Source organism: Zosterops lateralis, assembly GCF_965231275.1.
Source record: "Zosterops lateralis genome assembly, chromosome: 11".
Lineage (NCBI taxonomy): Eukaryota > Metazoa > Chordata > Aves > Passeriformes > Zosteropidae > Zosterops > Zosterops lateralis.
In genome coordinates, this window is record NC_139771.1 from 3619211 (window position 1) to 3640311 (window position 21101).

The following is a 21101-nucleotide window of genomic DNA, read 5'->3' on the forward strand; positions in this document are numbered from 1 at the left end:
AATACGCATTTTTGCAGAACTCAGAAGCTGCCTTGGAAATGAATAAAAATAACCATAACCTGTAATAAGGACCTGTATGAGCTGGTTGGACTTGGAGCCTGAGAATTTGTTTGTTGTTTTATTTCTTGGCTTAATGCTACACGTGGTTTCTATGGGATCCAGTATTAGATGCTACAGTAGATAGGAGCAGGTAGTATTATTATAATACTAAATCTGACTCCATGGGGGCTAGAAGGGGAAAGGAATGAGACTGACTTGCGGAAAGATAAAATACAAATGTTATGAAACAGCAAAATGGAAATGTCTAAATGAAAATCTCATTTGTCCTTGCTGCTTAATGGTCCTGGAGGCTGGAAGAAAGTCATCTTCCAGTAGGATGGTCCTGTGGTCACTCAGAAGGTCCTGCAGAAGTTAGTCTGAATTTCTGCTGTAGTCCTGGTTCAGGAGGGCAGGTGCAGCAGCAGCACTGACCCTCCTGCTTCCAATAAAATATTTATTCATATTAAAAATAAATCACATAAGAGAAATCATAGATATGTTTTTTCAAGGAACAGCGGTGGTTGTCACTTCTCTATCAGAACTGTGCTCCATCACTGCTTTTTGCTGTCAGTTCCTCAGCTGAAGGCTTTTTCTGTGGGGGCAGAGTGGGAAGTGCTTGCACAGGGACACCTTGGGAAGCAGTGTGTGCACCTGTCCCACCTCTGCTGGACTGAAAGTCTGCAGAATGCAGGTGTAAAATGAACAGAAACATGAGTCAGAAACAGAAAAACAAACTGAGCATTTGGGAGAAGCAAATATTAACCTTTGTAACATCTGGAAGTATTAAGAGTGTGCCTTCTTGTGTCCCCCTCAGACTGCAGACAGTCGATGAGGGAAGAGGAGGGGACAGTAACCATCAACAGGAGAGGAGCTATCAAGCAAGCCAAAATCCACTACATCAAAAATCATGAATTTATCGCCACCTTCTTTGGACAACCTACATTTTGCTCTGTCTGCAGAGACTTTGTATGGTAAGAAAGAAAATCTAAGCTTCCCCCAGCTCCAAGGCCCAAAATACTGCAAAATTTGCTTTGGATATACTCAGACAAAACGTGACAAATAAATTTGTGTTGGGAAATTGAAGTTATATACTAAGAGCATTTTTATACCTAAGAACTATAGTTGTCTTTCACATTGAGAAATAGAGCTTGAACATTTTTGCCACTGAAATAATAGGCAGAAATTCCATCAGCATCAAGTGATATCTGGCTGTGATCATCATCAGCTCTGTCACAGGAGAACAAGAGGGGTGGGTCTGAGAAAATAATGCCCAGAGTTTGAGATGTGAGGTGACCGATGGCAGACTAGAGAGCCACAAGTTGGATCCCTTTCATAGTAAAGCTGATTTTGTCCTAAGTTAGGTTGGGAGGATTTCCCATGTGATTGAAACCTTGTTTCTGGGTTTTCTCCTAATTTGCTGGTCTATCAAATACAGGACCTTATCCTTATCAGAGAATTCTGATTACCAGAATTTAGACCAGCTTATTAATTAATTGGTTGACATGATTTAAATAAAATAAACCAGCCATCTTCTATTCTAGAAAATATATTGATTTTCTTTTTTATAATTTGTTTTTCAGGGGACTCAACAAGCAGGGATACAAATGTAGACGTAAGTTGATTTTTTGCCTTTTTTTTTGTTTTAATAACTTCTTATGCTGCTTTCCACATGAATCTGGAGATCTAATAGTTACTCTTGAAATAAAAAAACCTGTAAATATGCATGGCACAGTGCAGCATCACTGTGGGTAGTAGTAGATGTTAAATATCAATTTTGCACCATAAGCAAAGGAATCTGACTATGATTTCTACCTGAGATTTCAGTATCAAGATTTAGACTTAGCTGTTCTTCTCAGAAGTGTATAATGCTATTGAAAAGTTGCACTCATTTATGACAGCAGTTCTTTGTGAAACCATTTCTAAAATGAATTACAACTATTGAGGGGTTTTACAGCTGAATTGAAAATCACTTTTGACTTGGGATAGATCTGTGCATTACTCAAAGCAGGGAGGAGCTATCAAAGGGTAAAATTCAAAAGCATAATATTGTCCTTCTGTTATCAGATGCTGGGGATATTGCTGATTTAGTTTAGAAATAAAGTTTGTGGTAAAAGAGAAGGGTGGGGGAATCAGCTTAAAAAAGATTATTATATTATATATATAAAGATATACCTTGATAGAAAATGAACTTTTGGTCTATACAGTAGAATGCAAAAGGAGTGTGCTTTTCACATTCTGACATTAAATGCAAACACCTCATCCTGTGTATTTACTATCTGAAGGAATCCTTTTTTTTCTTGTGCATGTCCTGAAGAATGCAACGCTGCTATTCATAAGAAATGCATTGATAAAATCATTGGGAGGTGTACTGGTACTGCAGCCAACAGCAGGGACACAATGGTAAGAGCTGGGACAATACATTTAGAGTGTAATTATGTAATTAAACATTGCTGAACTAACAAAACCTTGTAACAGAAGCTGACAGCTCCATTTGGGAGATGCTTGGCTGTACCAACCCAAGGTTCTGCCTTTGCTTAAAGTTGTATAAACTTGTGTAAAGTTGTATAAAGTTGTGTAACACGCAGTGGGCAAAGCCTTCAAGTCAGAAAAGCAGCTGAAAGCTCTGTGAGGGGTGGGTGGGCAGATCCTGGGTGAGGGGCCCAGGCTGAGGTGACACCCTTGTGGCTGTGCTCAGTTCCAGAAGGAGCGGTTCAACATCGACATGCCCCACCGCTTCCGAGTCTACAACTACATGAGCCCCACCTTCTGTGACCACTGTGGCAGCCTGCTCTGGGGGCTGGTCAAGCAAGGCCTCAAGTGTGAAGGTGAGGAGGAGGAGGGAGCTGAGCTCTCTCTGCTTTTCCAGTGTTTCCCCCACTGGAGATTGCAGCTGGAGCACGCTGTGCCTTGCCATGTATAGTGTAGGGTGGGATTCGTCTCATCCATATGGGATAAAAAAGCTTTTGTACAAAAGGGAGACAGAGGCACTGGGCTCATGGGACAACTCAGCCAAGGTGAGCTGCTGAAGGAGTCAGGAAACACTGCAGGGATGTAATAGTGAGCATTATCAAAATTACTATTTTGGGAATAGCTGAAACAGTACTGAACGTAGAGTGCTGTTGGAGACTTACTCAATGTAGCATCTCAAAGTGTGTTCAAAGCATTCACTGTAAATATTGCTGTTGTGATTCTCCCACAAAAATGCAATATGATGCTTATTGTCACGGGTTTTGAGAATACAGTAATGATGATTGGAGGTTTTTTGCTTGTGAAACGGTTTTTAGTCTTCATTGTGTTTAATCATAAAACGTGTGATTTTGGTAGCAATGACAGGTCCATGTCCAGTCTGGTTTTAAAAAAAGGTTTCTGAACTGCACAGAACAGCCTTGTTTATTGTAATGTCAGTATTTTCCTGATGCTTGTATAACAATCCTTACATTTCTTTTAGAATGTGGGATGAATGTGCACCATAAATGCCAGAAGAAGGTGGCAAACTTATGTGGAATAAACCAAAAGTTGCTAGCTGAAGCTTTAAATCAAGTTAGCCAGGTAAGCTTTATTGCCATTTATCAGGTAATTAACTTGTTTTCAGAGCATTTTGGGGTTTTTACATCATCTTTTCTGCATCACTGTTACGTGTGGTCGTAGAGTTGGAGACAGAGTCACGACTCGACTCCCTGATGAGACAAATGAGGTTTTGTTGTTCAGAACCCTCTCAAAGGGGGCTTGGACACCCAGAGGGTTGGGATCTCCGCACTACCCAGCCCCCTGGCCAGTGTCTGCATTCAGGATTGAACAGGGCTGGCTGTGGGTCCCCTGTTTAGATTTGAATCCAACCTCCCCTTGCCTTATCCAGGCTCTTGTTTTACTTCTAGGCTGGTCAAGTTTGGGTGTCTGATATGGCCAAATTTATCTTGGCTACAGACCAGCTGAGCTGTGACACATCACTTTTATGGGGAACTGTATTTGGAAAAGAGGAAATGCAAATAGCTTTGTCTTTTTTAATTTGACACTTATAGACACTAACAAAGATATCAATAGTCTCAAACTGAAATAGGGAAGGGGGTTTGCCACCTAAAGAATTTTTTTAAAGGTGTGTGGCCTCCTGAAATCCAATTTTGTTCTTCTGTGGTGCCAAGATTATTCTGTTTCTTTCTGTTTAATGGATTAATCAGCAGTATTGTAATGCTGAAAATCTGTTTTTACATGCTCCAACTTTAAAATTCCACTTGAATGATAAAATTAAGTGAATAAGGAGAAATAGATCAGATATTCTCATTTTTATTCATCTGCTATATATACACACACAGAGAAAACCCCTCTGGAATTAATGCTGACCCCATAGCTTGCATTGTTCATCTCCTGCAGTAGCATGATTTTTTTCTGGTCAGCTTCTGCAAATAAAGATTCAGACACAAGCTCTGAAATAAAACAGGAAAATACATCACAAAAGCTACCAGTGCTTCCTTTGAGATGTGCATTCCTAAGCTTTCACAGGATATTTACTTTGAAAACAGTGAGAGCTGTTATGGCAGCTCTTTCTTGACACAGGAGCTCAGTCTTTTCATTACTGGAATTTGATCTGAGGGATCTTCCATATGTAAAAGTTGTTTTCCCAATGTCACATCCAGATATGACTTCAGCATGTCCAGTAAAACAGAGATTCCCATCTCCTCTTTCACATGAACAGACATCCAAGGGGACATTTCCCACAGTTCAAATTCTTATCACTGTGGTTCAAACCATTATACCTTTAATAATTTTGCAATGAACAATGGAACAGACTGTACAGGAATTTCAGTGACTTACTTTCTTGCAGTGAAGGAAATAAAGCAAATGGTTGTTGTGAAGCTGTAAAGAAGGTGACTAAACAGTCTGTGAACCAGACTTCTTGAGAAGAGATACATACTGGGAATTAATAACTTAAAATAAAGGTTTATGCTGCCATCATGTTACATTTAAAGCTATTACTCTATTTCTAAAGTAACAGTGCCAATATAATTTGAAATGTTCCCCGTCTCCCCAGAAATCTACACGAAGGTCTGATTCTGGATCTGTAGAAAGTGTTGGTATTTATCAAGATTTTGATAAGAAACATAAAGCTCCTGGAGGAGACACAACAGGTGAGGAAATGGTGTTTCAATACAGCCTCTTACCTACCAGACAATTTAAGAAGTTATTAATTCTTGCCTTGACATTCTTGCCTTGTGTTTGACAATTTTTTTAGTGAGTGCTGTTAAAAAAAGCAGCATGTATTTCTTTTTACCATCTCCTGGCCACAAGAAAAGCTTACACAGGACTTGTCCCTTATGTTTGGGTTCACCAGTAATTCCAGCAGCAGATGCACTGAAAAAACCATGTCAGTACCTAATTTTTACCCAGGGCTGCAAGTCCTGCAGCCACTGACCTTTCCCCTCCCTGTTTTGATCAGCAGATAACAGCGAGTACGATAAGCTCTGGGAGGTGGGCACAACCAAGCCAGTGCCGAGAGCTGCACGGAAAAAATTCAACATAGACAGCTTTGTCTTCCACAAAGTGCTGGGGAAAGGGAGCTTTGGAAAGGTAGGTGACAAACTGAGAGTTAAAGTGTCTGCCTGGCTTGATCTCTGCAATGTGATGGGTTGTTTCCTTTAACCAGAAAGGTCTCACAGCTTCTTGGGTCACTAATCTTCTAACAGAATTGTATGTAGACATCTTTGTCAAAGGTACTAGAAATTCATCAGCTGGATCTTGTGTAAACCCAGAAGTGATTCATGGTGCAGAGCAGTTTGTCAGTGTTTAGTATCGAGGCAGAGGAATTGCCCTTTAATGCACCCAGTGCAAATAGATGTTTTGGTTCTGTTCCCTCCACACAGAAAGAGCCTCACAATGCCCCAGTGCAGTGGCAGGGGATGTCTGGGAGAGCAGTGGGGCCTCCATGGGCTCTGTCCACTGCTGTCCCTGACACTGCAGCTCTAGACACAGACCAGGCTTTACATGGCTGCTGCTCATACACTCACAGAACATTGACAGAAAAACTGCTGTGCCTATCTCATCATCTGTGTCCAGCAGCTTCACCTTCCCAAACTTCCCTCATCTTTCCCATTTAAATGTGTTTTTTGTCAGTGCACGTGCTCTGAACACCTTTGGCTTTCCCTCACTGATAGATCAGCTCCAGTCTTTCCTACATGTGCTGTACTCTCATATTTTATTTTTTGTAGGTTCTGCTTGCTGAGCTGAAAGGGAAGAATGAATTCTTTGCTGTCAAAGCTCTGAAAAAGGACGTGGTGCTAATTGATGATGACGTGGAATGTACCATGGTGGAAAAGAGGGTCCTTGCTCTTGCCTGGGAAAATCCATTTCTCACACATCTTTACTGCACGTTTCAGACAAAGGTAAGAAAAATTTAAATGGTGACAGCAACAAAACACATCGAGCCTTTTAATGGAGGCTGATACCAGCAATCAAATGAAAGTAATTTAGTGATTCAAGAATTAAATGTCCTTTTCCTGTGGTCTGTGCAATAATTCATGGGCCTAATGGAAAGTAAATAAGAACATGACCAAACAGATCTTGATAAGGACAGAATAAAATCAGAAAAACATCCATGCAGTCTGGAATTAGAAGGAGTTGAATAAAGTCCTTGATCTGTGCTTTACCCTCAGTGAGGGTAAAAGGATGACTGTCACAGATTGACATCAGGAAGCCTATTTAAGTGTGTATTAAGTCTAGAAACCCACAGAATACAAGATCATATATTTATATTTACAAGACCAGGCCACTCAACTCTGTAGGAGCCTCATAGGGGTGCCTGAAACCAAAAATACTTCAGGAGAAGAGGGAAGTGGCTGCTTGGTCCCCTGGAGGCACATTGCTACTTCATTTGTGGTTGGATAGCATCAGTAATTGTTCCATTCCCTGGTTATCTGCAAAAGGATCATTTGTTCTTCATTATGGAGTTCCTGAACGGGGGAGACCTGATGTTCCACATCCAGGACAAGGGGCGTTTCGACCTCTACAGAGCAACGTGAGTCCTCTTCATTCCCCACCTCCATTAATGGTTTAATCTCTGGCTTTATGGCTTCTGTGCCCCTCCTTACCTGCAGTCACGTTTCAGTGGCTGATGGCTGAGAAGATGTTTCTAGGCACTGGTTGAACACAATGAAGTTCACTTAATGATGTGTGGAGCTGCAATTGCTTAATTTATGTAACAGCGTGATGTTGTACTTTATGGGATGCTTGTTCCTAGAGGTGCAAAATAAACTGCAAAATAAGCCAGCACTGAAAAGCAAGAGGCACAGCTTCAGTGTACTTTAGGGCAGTATTCTGATGGAAAAAATTGGAAAACAGCATGGGGGGAAAAAGTTCAACACTTACTTACTGCTATTGCTAAATTGACATTAAAGTACAAAAACCTACATTCCATAAGATGCTAATTAAATGGGTAAGCACTTTGTTTAGTAAGTGCACCTGTGTCAGTTATCTGTGACTTAAGTTTTCAGCTCCAGTGATTTTTAAAGGATGCCAAAACGCTGTATTATTGTTACTTTAGCTATCATTTTTAGTTTGAAGTCAGTTTCTACTTCTCTCATCCAAACCCATGGGTGTTTTTAATGGCATCATTGAAGGGGTGGCATGTAAACCTTTAGAAGTAACAGTGCAGAATACTGGACTTTCCTGTAAACCCCAGGAAAATTACTTCTGTTACTGGCACTGCACTCAGGATTGCTGGCTGGATGGGATCACAGCAAGAAGTCTGGCATCAACAGCAGCCAGTTGTATAGCTCAGCTCCCTTCCCACTCTCCCCAGCAAAAATGTGGATAAAGCCCCTCCAGCTTACCTGCATCTGGCATCCTTTCTGGATGTATTCTGTGCCTATTTGTTTTGGACCAACATTCATCTTCTATACAGAAATGGAAATAGTTTTGGTTTTTTCCAATTAAAAAAAAATATGCTTTGTGGGGCAGAGGGAAGCATTCTTTCAGATCTTCCTTCATGTCCCCTAGATTATCACCTCTTTTTTTTGAGGAGAATGCCCCTGAAGTGATGGCACTTTTGAGTCTGTCTGTTGTGACCAGGCAGGTGCAGAGGGAGACAGGTGAGCCCCAATTCTTACCGTGCCCAGTCCCTCCTGCAGCAATCCTGAGCTCCCAGCAGCTCTTTCAAAAGGCAGGTGCCTTGTCACTAACACCACACACAGACTGTTGTTAAGGAGGAGGGGAAGGGATGGTGTTCCCTGAGGGAAGTGGGATGAAGCCTTACAGCAATTCCTGCCGTGTCCCCTCTGCTGTCTGGTGTTGGACACTGCCGATGTGTGGTGAAGGGATTAACTTGCAGGTTACAGCATCTGGCTGCACAAACACAGAGATATTGGGATTTAAAAATGTGTACAGTGCTTCCCACTCCATGAAAAGATGCCCACAGCATTATTTTGGCTACCTGCATTGAATGTTGTAACTGAGCAAAGATTAAAATATGTTTTGGTCTTTTCAGGTTTTATGGAGCTGAAATTGTATGTGGGCTCCAATTTCTTCACAGCAAAGGCATTATTTATAGGTGAGTACCAGCTAGCTCCAGGCTGGGACCTGGGAATTGTCTCAGCACTTCATGCATCTTTTAATTCCTGATTGATGTAACAAGCACAAGCTCTGTCAGAGATCTCACGTAGTTCCAAGGCCGTTAACATGCCAGAGATGAATCTTTCTTTGTGTGGTTTTTTCCTTGGCAACTGGAATGATGGAATGGGATTTGTGTTACACAAAAGCAGTTTTGTTTCAGTTATTTTCAAACACTGCCTTCAAATCATGAGTCTGTTTAGTGTGGAGGTGAGGGAGAGGCTCCCTGAGCAAACCACCAAGCAAACCTCTCAAGGCTGAAGCATCAAGGGCCAGACCCTGATCCACTGCTGGTGCTGGGAACTTCAGTTACCCAGGAGAAAAGACTGCCCTGTTCTCATGTGGAATTCTCTGCTCTGTTTCAGCCCTTGCTAAGCAGAGGGCTGTTCAGCTTTTCTCCAGCCTACCCTCCTTGGTATGTGCATTTGCAGCCAGATGGACAAAAAATGCAGCATGGTCAAAGGGAGGGAATGTAACTTTTGGAAACTGCTGGGAAAAAAAGCTCTTTCTTGGTTGAATAGTGTTGTTCTGAGAAAAGACATGAATAGGACCCTTCACAGGCTGTGCCACAACACATGAACTTGTGCTGAAACCAGGAGCAAGTCACAGGTAGTGTTAAGAGCTGGACAGGTTTCAAACAATCAAATTCCTGCCAAAGGCTCTCAGAATCCAACACAATCCTTCTTTTAAGCCCTGGAGCTGGTGCAGCACTGCTGTGTCAGCTCCTGGGGCATTAATTCACGCTGCCTTCCAGCAGCAACAGGAGCTCTGGCTGTGCTTCAGGATCTGAAAGCAAATGTGCTGGATTATAAGGTCACATTCTATATATGCACCTCAGCTTCTTATTTCTTTGACAAGAGAGAATTCTTCCCTTGTCCCTCATGCCTTCAAAGCACAAAAGAACCATTTTGGATGGATCATGTTTATGGATGATTATTTTCTCGAAAAACCTCTGGGTGTGCAGCTGGGGAGGTGTCTATCAGTGAAGAAACTTGTGTGCATCTGATTACAAAAACTACCCAAAGCACAACGTTTTTGAAACACTTTTTGCAGAGACCTAAAACTGGACAATGTGATGCTTGACAAAGACGGCCACATCAAAATAGCTGATTTTGGAATGTGCAAAGAGAACATTGGTGGTGACAACAAGGCGAGCACTTTCTGTGGGACCCCCGACTACATCGCTCCCGAGGTCAGTGTGGCACACACCAACACTGCTGGCATGGATTTGCTGCCCTGGTGGCACCAAGAGCTGCTCTGATTAATCTCCTCTTTGCACACTAATAGTTCAGAAAAGTCCCACGTGTAATTAGAGGAAAAAATCTGAGGTAAAAAATTGTATCTGTGGTTTTTATAGAAGGTACTTGAGATTTTAAAGTATTCTGTAGCTGTAAGTTTAAAAAAAATGTGGGTTTGGAAAGTTAAAATGCACTTAAGAGGTGGGGGTTAGGTGTAGCCAGCACACCCGTGAGGCTCCTGCAGAATGAATCTATGTATGTGCACTGCAGATGGAGAAGAGACTTGTGCCTGTGCAAACAACCAGGACTCAAAACAAAAGGAGCTTTTAAGAGGAATCTCACAGAGTTTAATTCTGTGGGGTTTTGTTTTTTTAAATCCTATTTACAAAGCAGCTCAACTAAGGTATTTCACATTTAAAGCTATAAATTACATCAAAGACTTCTGAAGGAATCTACTTTGCTGCACTACTTGCTTCTCCCTTCATCTCGTACAGAAACTAGAGAGGATGTCTTTTAATTCTATGGTTATTTAAAGTTAAGGGAGAAAACTTCTGAATGAGAGCAAAGAGCTGTCCATGAAACTGGCCAAACTCCCACAAACAGCAGCCTAGGGTAAAACCACAGCTCTGCATCAGTGTCCACAATTTCCCAGAGAGATGGATTTTTACTTTTGCCCTAAGTGCTGTAGTCATTAAAGATTCTCTCTTGAAATACATCTGTTTTTTGGGATGTATTGCTGCTTCTCACCTGTTACCTGTATTCCCCCAGATCCTGCAGGGTTTGAGGTACACGTTCTCTGTGGACTGGTGGTCGTTTGGGGTGCTGCTGTATGAGATGCTGATTGGCCAGTCCCCTTTCCATGGGGATGATGAAGATGAACTGTTTGAGTCAATCCGAGTGGACACTCCTCACTACCCACGCTGGATTACCAAGGAATCAAAGGATATCTTAGAAAAGGTAGGACTGATGATCACCTTGGGGTCCTGGTACTGTCTCTGTTCAGGGAGAGACAAATCTCCTAATAAAGGAGCTGTTTATCAGCAAATTGCTCTTTCAAAGGGAAAGCAAAGTCAGATGAATTCCTAATGCTCTGTTTGCTGTCAGCACCCTTGGTTGTTTTAGCACCATCCCTGTAATTCTTCCCCTAATGCTTTGTGCTGGGTGTCTTCTCTTGTAGCTCTTTGAAAGGGATCCAGCAAAACGACTTGGTGTCACTGGGAACATCAGAGAGCATCCTTTCTTCAAAACAATCAACTGGACAGTGCTAGAGAAGAGAGAGGCAGACCCTCCCTTCAAGCCAAAAGTGGTACGTGGGTTGTTCTTTGTTCTTATAAACAGCAGCCCAGGGGAAAGGGGTGAATTCTATACCTGCACAAAGGATCCTACTGCTATTTTCTCCTCACATTTTATAAATGAGAACATTGTGTATCTGTAAACCCATTGGTCACTTCTACACAGGTGCACTGTATTCCTTTGACTGCCCTGAGATCTTCCTGCCAGGATTGTCTTCCTATTGCTCTCAAGGAGCTTCTTTATTAATAAAACATTCAGGAAAATCATCAGATAGCTTTGATCTCCATTCTCCTCTGCATTAGAATGTTCACAGTTCCTTGCAGTTTGCTTTCCTGAAATGCCACATTGGAGGAGCAGCAGTCCAGGCTGGTACCTGACTGCAGGCATTCTGTCCAAGCATTAAATCCCGGCTGCTTCAAACTCACCCAGGTATCTCCAAGGGGGCAAGAAGCAGAATTCTCTAAGATGCTGAACTTGGAATTCATGTACAGGCCCAGTGGTACCTGAAAAAACACTTCCAGAACAGACTGTAACTCAGTCTGTATCACAGTGGGATGCTTCAACTCACCTGGTTAAAAATCCAAACCAGTGTTTCTCCAGCCTGGTACTAGAACAGGTGAAATGCTCTGGTGGAAACAGTCTCTTTAAAATGTACTCTGTGGAGGAGAGCTTCCCCTTCAAACACACAAGGTTTTGTTTTGCTTGTTCCCAGAGAAGTGGGAAGTCTGGGAACATAAGGATCCTACTAACAGTAATCTTTGGTGGATCAGCGCTAGAACAGTCTGTAGTTACATGAATATTTATGAAACACAGAACAGCTACTCTAAGGCATTGCTTTATTCTCTGAACAAGTACAGCCTGTAAAATGTTCTCAGGAATTTAAACATTTTGGTTAATGGCAAGAAATGTTGATATGATGTGTAAGTTAATGCTGCATTACTTTTGTCAACAGATAATCTTTGGGTAATAACCCAGTCTTATCCCAAATCCAGGTGGTTTCTTCTCCAAAGCAACCTGGGTTTGATTTTCCTGTTCGTTTCCAACTGACAATAAGAAAATGCCCAGTTACAATCTTATAATCTTGTTAAAATAGGTTAAAAGGAGATTTTTTTTGTTTCTCTCTAAAGCAGCAGAAGTGTAGAAGCATCTGTGACTTACATGGACAAGGTACTCTGCAAACCTGAGATATTCTAGAGTATGTGGTTTTATTGCAAGGGTTGTGGGTAGAAAGGGCCTTCCCTTCAGCCACCAGCCTCGGCTGAAGGGAAGTCCTAGAGAGAGAACGAGAGGGTAAAGAGGGTATGGCCCAAGAAGAGGGGAGAGAGACAGAGCAAGCTGGCAGGGGTCAGAGTGCAGGGGGAAGAGAGCAGAGGTAAGAGCAGGGAAAGGAGAGCGAGGTCCAGAGAGAGAGAGTGAAGAGCCAAGAGAGCAGGGACCAGGTTACAATACATTATATCTCCTTTTGTGATGAATATTCTAATTTACAGTGACCAACCAATACAAGATACACAATCCTATACAATCTACATACAGCCTATAAGAACTACTACATTACTATGTGTTATATTTTAAACTCTAAAAACTACTCTTTAGACTTTTCTGGTTTGCTACATTGACCTTTGAATCCCTTAGCCAGCAGAAAGGTATTGTTCAATCAAAAGGGATTCTCCTTCAGCTGGCCAGGCTATTGTCTTCAAGTTATATAGTAACTAAGACTTGGTATCCTACAACTCAAAGTAAGCTTCCATTTCTATCTCAACTACAGGTTTCACATTTTCAGAATCTTTTGCCAAGAAATCATATTTATAAGGTTTCCCTGATTCATCTTTCCCAACACAGAAGGAAAGAGGGAGCTCAAAGAATAACTTCCTAACATTTTGTATTTAAGTTCTGAAAGAAAATAAAAAAGTTTGTCTTAAACTGTTTTCTCTCTCTAACACAGAAATCAGCAAGTGACTACAACAACTTTGACAGAGAATTTCTGAGTGAGAAGCCAAAATTGTCTTACAGTGACAAAAACCTGATTGAGTCCATGGATCAGTCTGCATTTGATGGATTTTCTTTTATTAACCCAAAATTTGAACAAATCTTGAACAAGTAAGCCTCCGAACAGCTGGACTTTAAAGCAGAGTTACACATTACAAACCCAGACTTCCAAGTGTTAATGCATTCCAACCATATTGATACTTCAGAATAATACATGGTAGTGTGATGAATTATGTTCAACTCCTGATTTATTGGCAGTGTTTTTACGCATGGTTGGGTTTAAGGTATGTGAATCACGTGCATTATTTTCTCTGTTTGGGAAAATGTAAATTCTGTTTGGTACTTGAATGTAATTATGTTTTATATATATGTGTGTGTGCTGTATATTTTGCTTGAAAGAAGACATTGGGGGACAGAAGATGTCTTTTTAAAATGTGTTTGAGCCATTGGTTATTTTATTTGTCCTCAATTAAAAGAAAGTTTAATGTAACTTTCATTCATGGCTTTATGATTTTTAACAATATACAACTCCAGTTATCTTTAAACTACAATGAAAAGAATAATGCTTGGTCAGCCATGATCAGTTTCTTAAAACATCTGTTATTTTTGTGAAATAAATGAAATGAAGTGCCAGACAAAAGCAGAGATTCCCAGTATAACACCAGCTGCTGTGGGGAACAGCTCAGGGATGCTTTTGCTGAATAAATGCTCCATATTTATTCCAAGGCAGTCCAAGCATGAGACAGAGACCTCAGCATCTCAAAGCAGCCCCATCCTGCCTGGGAATGTGGGAATGTTCCTGCTAACACCCACAACACTCACAGCAGGGCAGAACACAGGTTATGATCGTGGAGTTACTTGCCTGCTCAGCCTGAGGAATTATTCTGTTTAACTGCCAAACACAAAATCCTTCTTCCAGTTTCATTTGCTTGTTTGTAACACAGCAGCTGTGGCTCCTCCTGCTTGCTGTTAGAAGGGCACAAAAACAGATCCTGCTTTCTTGCAACACCTACTTCTGAATTTTGTTTTTTAGCCATTAGTGAGAAAGAAAAACTAATATAATTACTGCAAAGCTCCTTCCTTTGCCTTGCAGTCAGCTCATAAAATTCAGGCTGAAGCAAGGTTTCCTTGCTTCTCAAGAGCTTTATGTGTCTTGTAACACTATTGCAAATGATTTGATTTTTCTCAACACTGAGTAAGCAGAAAAAATGTACATGTGTCAGTTCATCCAAGAGTTATGGAATGCAACAGAACTCTTAGGAGCACCCTGGAGCTTCTGGGTAGTTTCAGACTGTTAATCCTGCTGAAAGAGCAGCAGAAAGCTGTAATACTTTGTAGAGACTCAAAAAAAAATACACTGCTGCCTTTGTTCTGCTCTTAAAGAACAGCTCTAGCTTATTGTTATAACTCAAGTAATGCCGGCATGCCCTGGATGCCATCTGGGCCTGCAGCAGATTGAGGCTGGATGGGGCAGAACACAGCTGGCATTTCCCAACAGCCAGGGCTGGCCTGGCTTTCCAACCCCAGTCCAAGGGGAACAAGCAGTGCCCTGTGAGGTGCTGCAGGGACGGCAGAAACCTGCATTTTTTTCCTTCACACAACCTACAGTCTCTTCTGGTTTGGCATTTTTCACCAGAAAGTGATTCTGCATTCCAAGGTGAGAGATGGGCCCTTGCACCTGAGCAGAAACACATTTCTAGGTAAGAAGTTATACATGTGGGTGCCAGCAGCAGAGTATTTGCACACAAATAAGTTGTTATGAACTGTATGTAGGAGTAAATAATTCTTGAGAATTATTTACTCCTACATACATATTATGCAAATACTATCTCCCTGCACTCACCTGCTTTGCTCTGGAGTAACAAGTGCCAGATCTGCTCAAGAGGCTTCACACAGCGACTCCCAGCTGGCATCTGCCGAGGTACCAGGAGCATCTCCTGCAGCCACAGCTGTGCCCGACTGCACTTGTGACACAGGGCACAGATCCCCCCTCCTCTGCAGAGCAGCTCCTCCACGGCAGCCCTGTCCTGCTCAGCCCTGCACCACTGTCACCTCCTGAGAGCACAGCCAGGAGAGCTCCCCAGCCTGGAGAGCTCCTCCACCTCCTCTGCAGGGCTGCTGCACCCAGGGCCAGCTCTGGGCACCGTCTGGGTTCACTCCCATCAGCTCTGGGTCATCCTCATACTACAGGAAGTTTCAGCTATTAAAGGATTTTGTCCAGAAAGCAGCCTAAAAGCTCTAAAACAAAGAAGTTACCTGCTCCCCAATACAGAGTAGAGTTAAAAAACTATGAAAACACTCTTCCCACCTAGCAGAGACAAGTGGTTAGCACCTGTAGGGCTGCAATCAGCAAGACATGAAAATGTGAGTACATAATTCTAAAACCACAAAGCAGTAATTAATTTTGTCCTTGTCATTCTGAAGGATAAGTACCCCTGCAAATTTAATGTCTTCCAGCTCCCCTCTGCATACAAACTTGTACTGACAGGCAGCATTTGGCTTTTGGTTTTCAGCTTTCTCAAAACACCAGCAGCATGTTCAAGACAAGTGTAGTTCTGAGAGGGTGGAGCAGACCTTAATCCCAGTGACCCCAGGTAAAGCTAATAAAGTCTCACCTTTCTCCTCCACTCTGTGCAAATCTTGGCGTACATTTATTTAATCAGTTCTTCCAACTTCCTCCATTATTGAGTTTCCTACTTCAATCATAGTTATTTGTCACAGTAAAGCAACCACAGGGTGAATTAATTTAATCCTTACATTTCTATCTGTGCTCCCTAAACTCAGTTTGTGGAAGCTGCTGAGGCTCAGGAACTTCAGCCACTGGAAATGGACATGGAAAGAAACACATCTTAGTGCACTTTGTAGCATTTGATCTTTATTACTTGGATCAAAGGTCAAATGATTACATTTGTCAGAAAGATTACAACAAAGGCCAACGATGTAAGAAAGGACAGTTTAATCCCATTCGAGGGACTGCATCTGAGCCAGGCACACACAGAACAGAGGCAGTCAAATGGTACAAACACAGAAGGTCAGGACAAGGGTTTTCCCCTCCCCTGTCAGTGACTGTTCTGTCAGGAGTGGGGCACACACACTTTGAGAAAGTGACAATTAACTGCAATCCATAACTGTGCCTGCCCAGAACAGCAGTTAGGGTTACACCCTGGAAGAACCCATCGCTCCAAATCTACATTCATCCTCTCTACACCTGCTCTCTCCAGCCAGGGTCAGATGCGGTCACTGATTTAGTACCTTCCTACTGCAGAACCAATAACTTCATTTTTTTTTTCTCTTCAAGTATCAGCACAATAGTTTATTTACACTTGTATACAACTCTTTTTACTAAACACCCATTGTAGTAAAACACTCATCACAGTATATCTGAAAGCAGGCTATAAAAATACCTACTGTACATAGAACATGTAGCCTCAAGGATGTTACAGCACCTCTGACAGATCAGAGAGGTAAAACAAAGGGGGAGAGGAAACACTTCAAGCCGTGCTTGCCAGCAAAGAGAAGCAGCCCCTGGGCTCAACTCTCATGAGGGGAAACATTGCTGCCCACATTTCTTCAGCTGGGTCTGAGCTCACAATCTGCCAGTAAAATCCCACTTTTCTAATGCAGCCTCCTGGGATTTTTACAGATAAATCCTGACATTCTCAGTGTAAGAACTGTTTAACCACCCCTCCTGACCCAGCAGAGGAGCAAGGGCTGCCTGGGGCACAGCCAGCTTTCCCACACTGCAGTGGGAGGGAAACTGCTCCTTCAGTTGGGCCACAAAGGTGGCCTTGTTAACCACACATCAATAAATTCACTCCTCTGAGCAAGGCCAGGTAGGTGCTCTCCTCACCCCACAACTATGGGCACAGCTGAACTAATAAAGGTCTGAAATGGCATTACCATAACACACACACATACAGACAAAGCTTTAGACAGCAGCGCTTGAAGCAAGTGTTCCTGGTCATTCTGCACCCTACAGATTCCTCCTCTGAAACAGAACCCCTATGGCTTACTTCCAGGGCTGAATATATTGCTGAATTTAGCTTACTAAAAAAAAAAAAAATAATAAATCACAACAGCAGCACATTATTTTATAAACCCTGCACAAACAAAAGACAATTTAGCCCTTGCGTGCAAAACTATGTTACCAGGGCCTGGTATTTCACACAGGAATTCTGGAAAGAAAGAAAGAAAACAAAAAAAAAAAAAAAAAAAAAAAAAAAAAAAAAAAAAAAAAAAAAAAAAAAAACAAAAAAAAAAAAAAAAACAACAACCCACCACCCACCGAAACAAAACAACCCCAACAACTGACGTGGTAAAAGCTCAATTAATTGGAGAGAATTTTTAGAAAAAATGCAGTCCAGCTACCAAAGAATGGTTCCCATTTCAGAGCCAGGGCCAGCAGCAGTGCTGGCAGCTCACTTCAGTTGTCTGGTAACACACATACAAAATACACTTTGATTTAGTACAGTTAAAAGGTTGTGACCTTGACAGACACAGAAAATTCCATTTTTAGCACTGGAGTTTCACTGGGCATAAAAAAGCAATGAAGAGTTGGGATGATGGAAGGTGCTTAAAAACAATACAAAAATACCCAAGGCAGGTGTGCCATGTTTAAAATTATTTCAGAATTTACCTGTTGTTTTTGTTGCATGAGCTGTTAGAATAGTTAAACTCACCTAACCTTTCTGTACTGTTTCCTGGTGTACGTATTAAATGTGGCTATAAAAGAGAAACATATACTTTTATGTTGAAATTCATTCCAAAAACTCTCTAAAAATACAATGACAACACTAGCAAGACAAGCAGGTTTTCCAGCCCTTGACAGGCTGAGTCCTTTTCCCCTCCCTTCCAGACTTACAGAAGCTGCTCATCCCCTCCCATAGCTGCAGCAGAAAGGACTTGTCTCTCTCCATCTTCTCTCTCAATTCATTCCCCAGGTGTCACTTACACTCATGTCCCCACACTGCCCTCCAAAATACACCTGCTCTCTGGAAAGTGTTAACATCTTGCTAAAACAGCAGGATTTCCCAGGTACCAAATCCAGCTTTAATGCTTTGATTTTCCAAAGGGAACATCATCTCCCTTGTGAAGTTCAGGAAAACTTTAAGTTGTGGTTGGCAAACCAAAGTTCAATTTAAAACACAGGACAATTATCAGAGCTGATGGGCCTTCCCCATTTAAAGCAGCTTTGCAGCATGAAACCTCCAGTGCTCAAAATGTAGAATTTTGCCCATGTTAAATACGCCATCAAAATTCTAGGCAATCATTCACAGTAAAAATAAGAGAACTCTTAGAAAAACACTTACAAAAGAAAATAAAGTCTAGTTAAAATCTGACAGTAAAATCAACACGGGCAATTAACCACCATACATTATCCACAGACAAACAGTAAAAACCCACTGAAACTGCACAAATTTACATAAGAAAAACCTAAAACCAACTCTGCTCTGCTTCCCACAATCATACCTTTCGAGTTATCCACAAGTCTTGTACAGAGAAGTGGGATCACATTCGAAATGTCTCAAAGGGAAGGGGAGGCGCGTCCATCCCGCTCCGCGCCGACACCGCCGAACCCTGAGCTGCTGGAGGAAGGGCTGCCACCCCGGGAGCTGCAGCTATAGGTGGGTGGGGACTGTCCTCAAAGCTTCTTCTCTCGACCTATTCACACCTACATTCTGCAAATTTCAAGACAAAAATAAAAATAAAGTTTAAAGCAAAGGTCTCACGGGCAGCCATGGCTTTTGCTCGGCACGCGGCTGTGACAAGACACAGAAGGTGAGCAAGTTGTGATGTTTATTTCCTCAAAACGCTCTGTGAAACACAAGGAAAGGTCCCAGCCCCTTGAGCAGGAGTGAGAACCAGGCTTGGACCTCGTCCCAGTGCCAGGAGCTTCACAGAGCCCCTCAGACACCCAAAGGCAGGATCTCTGCTGCCAGTGAAACACGTACCTCAGACTTGTATCACACCAGGCCCGGCAGGACAGCTGGTCCCTGGACACCATGTGCAGTTCTCAGTGTTACAACTTTTTAAATCTTTTTTTACTTTAACCACGTTTTTCTAACCCACTGTCTCTCCCAGTCTTTATGCATGTAGTGTAAGGAGAAACAGAACCCTGCAAAGGCCATAAACCACACAGGAATCAATAAAATCTTGAGGGAGGGCAGCCCACTTCTCCTTGTTCCAAGCACACTCCAGGAAATAATTCCTTAACACCAACAGCCATAAAGCCAATCCTGATCCTATCTGCGAGCAGTCACATCACTGGAAGAATTCTGAGTAACTCTCTGAAGAGCTGGTAATATCAAGTGTTCCCTGAAGAGCTGGTAACAAAGTTTAAATGCACTTTGGGATACACATGGCATGTGGCAGATGTCACACTGACATCAGGGAATGCTCTAGTGGTTTTATAACCACATTAATTAGCATTTACATTCAAAACAAGTCTCTCCAGTCCAGCTCTGGGGAAAGGAGAGCCCCACGAGCACACAGTGAGAGGCCCTCTCAGCACATTCACACACACAACTCCATCAGTCAAAACTCATCAACTCAAAAAGCAATTCAATCCCCTCCTCTCCAACCCCAGTTTCTAGATTTTCAGCCATTTCTTGTGAAAGCAGGATGTAAACAAGTAGCACCAGATTCTCTTGGAGGCTGAATTCTGCCAACATTGTTCTGGCCTTACCAGTTGTCCCACATGCACATCAGCCCCTTTGTCACCAGCCTTCAAGCCCTTGGGTAAATACCCATTTTCCCACCATAAACACCACTCCAAGGTTTCTGGGAACACACACACAGCAAATGCTGCTGGACAAAGTTGTCGAAGTGCTGGAAATCTCTGCACCCACCAGCACACGGCCTCTGACCCACTCTCACATCTCTTTGAAGGAAAGCAAAGCAACAACCCTATTTCAAAAAGAAGCTTCCACAAGAAGCACCTCTCGTCTGCAGCAAGGGGAAAGCATCAGAAAGTATCTGCCAAGAACACAAGAAGTTGGCAAAACAAGTCAGATTATGCATGGTTATAGGGGAAAAAAATCCAACAACACACCAACAGAACATGCTGGCATCCAGTGTGTTTCTGTTTTTCTTAGCAACTGATGCAACATACCCAGAACTTCCCTGGGACTGCAGAGAGGTCTCCCCAGGCACTCCCAGAATACTAGCTAAAATCTTTTAAGCTGAACACCTGATGTTGATTCAAAGAAAATTAAATGGAGCATGAAATGGAGCATCAAAATGCAGGAATCCAGAGGTACTGGAAATTAGTCCACAAGCAGCAAGAGCTAGACAGCTCAAACATGAAGCTAAAAGGAAATGAGGTTATTAAGGCAAGGCAGAAGATTCAGCTTATTTCAGTCAATGAGAGGTGTTGGATAAAAGCAGCATTCTAACAACTAAAACAGACCCAAAGGGAATATTGATGAGCAGGCAAGAAAGCTAAAAGGGAAAAAAAAGCTTGAATTTGAGTAAACTCGAAGAGGCTGTGGAAGCCAAGTGTGCAGAACTGTCACACTGAAGGATGAAGACTGGGATAAACTCTGATAAACACCCCCAAGGGCTTATTAAACAAACACAGCAGCCAGCAGTGAGACCAGATGAACAGGAGCTTAGAAAGGGACCAATATCCTCATTAACTGTAAGTGGGTTCCTACTCACAGGAATCCCATTAGATGAGATGATGGCAGCTGGGATTGTCCCCACTTTCAGAACAGTCATGGGCACTGTGAGGGAAAAGCCATGCAACAAGGACAGTGCTGCTGCTTAGAAAGGTGACAGAGGTTTCAGCCTTACTTTTGGGACCAGAAAGTGTCCCTGCAACTGCCTGGCACCAAAGCATATCTGGACAAACCACCATGCTGGGAACAGCCCCACAGCAGCAGCAACACAGTCTGGAGAGCCTGGGAAACACAGGAGGAGGAATAAACACCACACACCTTCCCCAAATAC

The 21101-nt window shown here is 42.4% G+C and overlaps 2 protein-coding genes across 7 annotated transcripts in view; one reads left to right on the top strand and one right to left on the bottom strand.

Moving 5' to 3' along the window:
- The window catches only part of PRKCD (protein kinase C delta), a 60215-nt gene extending 46479 nt beyond the window's left edge, over nucleotides 1-13736 (top strand). The window contains exons 5-18 of one of the 4 annotated variants that reach the window (XM_083869770.1): nucleotides 854-1010; nucleotides 1620-1651; nucleotides 2354-2439; nucleotides 2735-2864; nucleotides 3488-3588; nucleotides 5066-5162; nucleotides 5471-5601; nucleotides 6240-6413; nucleotides 6954-7045; nucleotides 8513-8575; nucleotides 9688-9826; nucleotides 10641-10829; nucleotides 11050-11178; nucleotides 13108-13736. In XM_083869770.1, the coding sequence (XP_083725896.1) occupies nucleotides 854-1010; nucleotides 1620-1651; nucleotides 2354-2439; nucleotides 2735-2864; nucleotides 3488-3588; nucleotides 5066-5162; nucleotides 5471-5601; nucleotides 6240-6413; nucleotides 6954-7045; nucleotides 8513-8575; nucleotides 9688-9826; nucleotides 10641-10829; nucleotides 11050-11178; nucleotides 13108-13266 (1679 nt within the window). In that variant the 3' untranslated portion in view covers nucleotides 13267-13736. The remainder of the gene's footprint in view (nucleotides 1-853; nucleotides 1011-1619; nucleotides 1652-2353; nucleotides 2440-2734; nucleotides 2865-3487; nucleotides 3589-5065; nucleotides 5163-5470; nucleotides 5602-6239; nucleotides 6414-6953; nucleotides 7046-8512; nucleotides 8576-9687; nucleotides 9827-10640; nucleotides 10830-11049; nucleotides 11179-13107) is intronic. The other 3 variants (XM_083869771.1, XM_083869772.1, XM_083869773.1) reach the window with 3 other exon arrangements.
- Nucleotides 13737-16000: 2264 nt separating this feature from the next.
- LOC310913618 (6-phosphofructo-2-kinase/fructose-2,6-bisphosphatase 4) overlaps nucleotides 16001-21101 on the bottom strand; it is a 51621-nt gene continuing 46520 nt past the window's right edge. The window contains exons 14-15 of one of the 3 annotated variants that reach the window (XR_014590852.1): nucleotides 18621-18829; nucleotides 16001-17582 (exon numbers count right to left, since the gene is read on the bottom strand). Coding sequence is in view for 1 of the 3 variants with exons in the window: in XM_083869167.1 (XP_083725293.1) it covers nucleotides 18770-18829 (60 nt within the window). In the remaining 2 variants the exon portion in view is untranslated. Of the gene's footprint in view, nucleotides 18830-21101 lie in introns of all 3 variants that reach the window. The other 2 variants (XR_014590853.1, XM_083869167.1) reach the window with 2 other exon arrangements.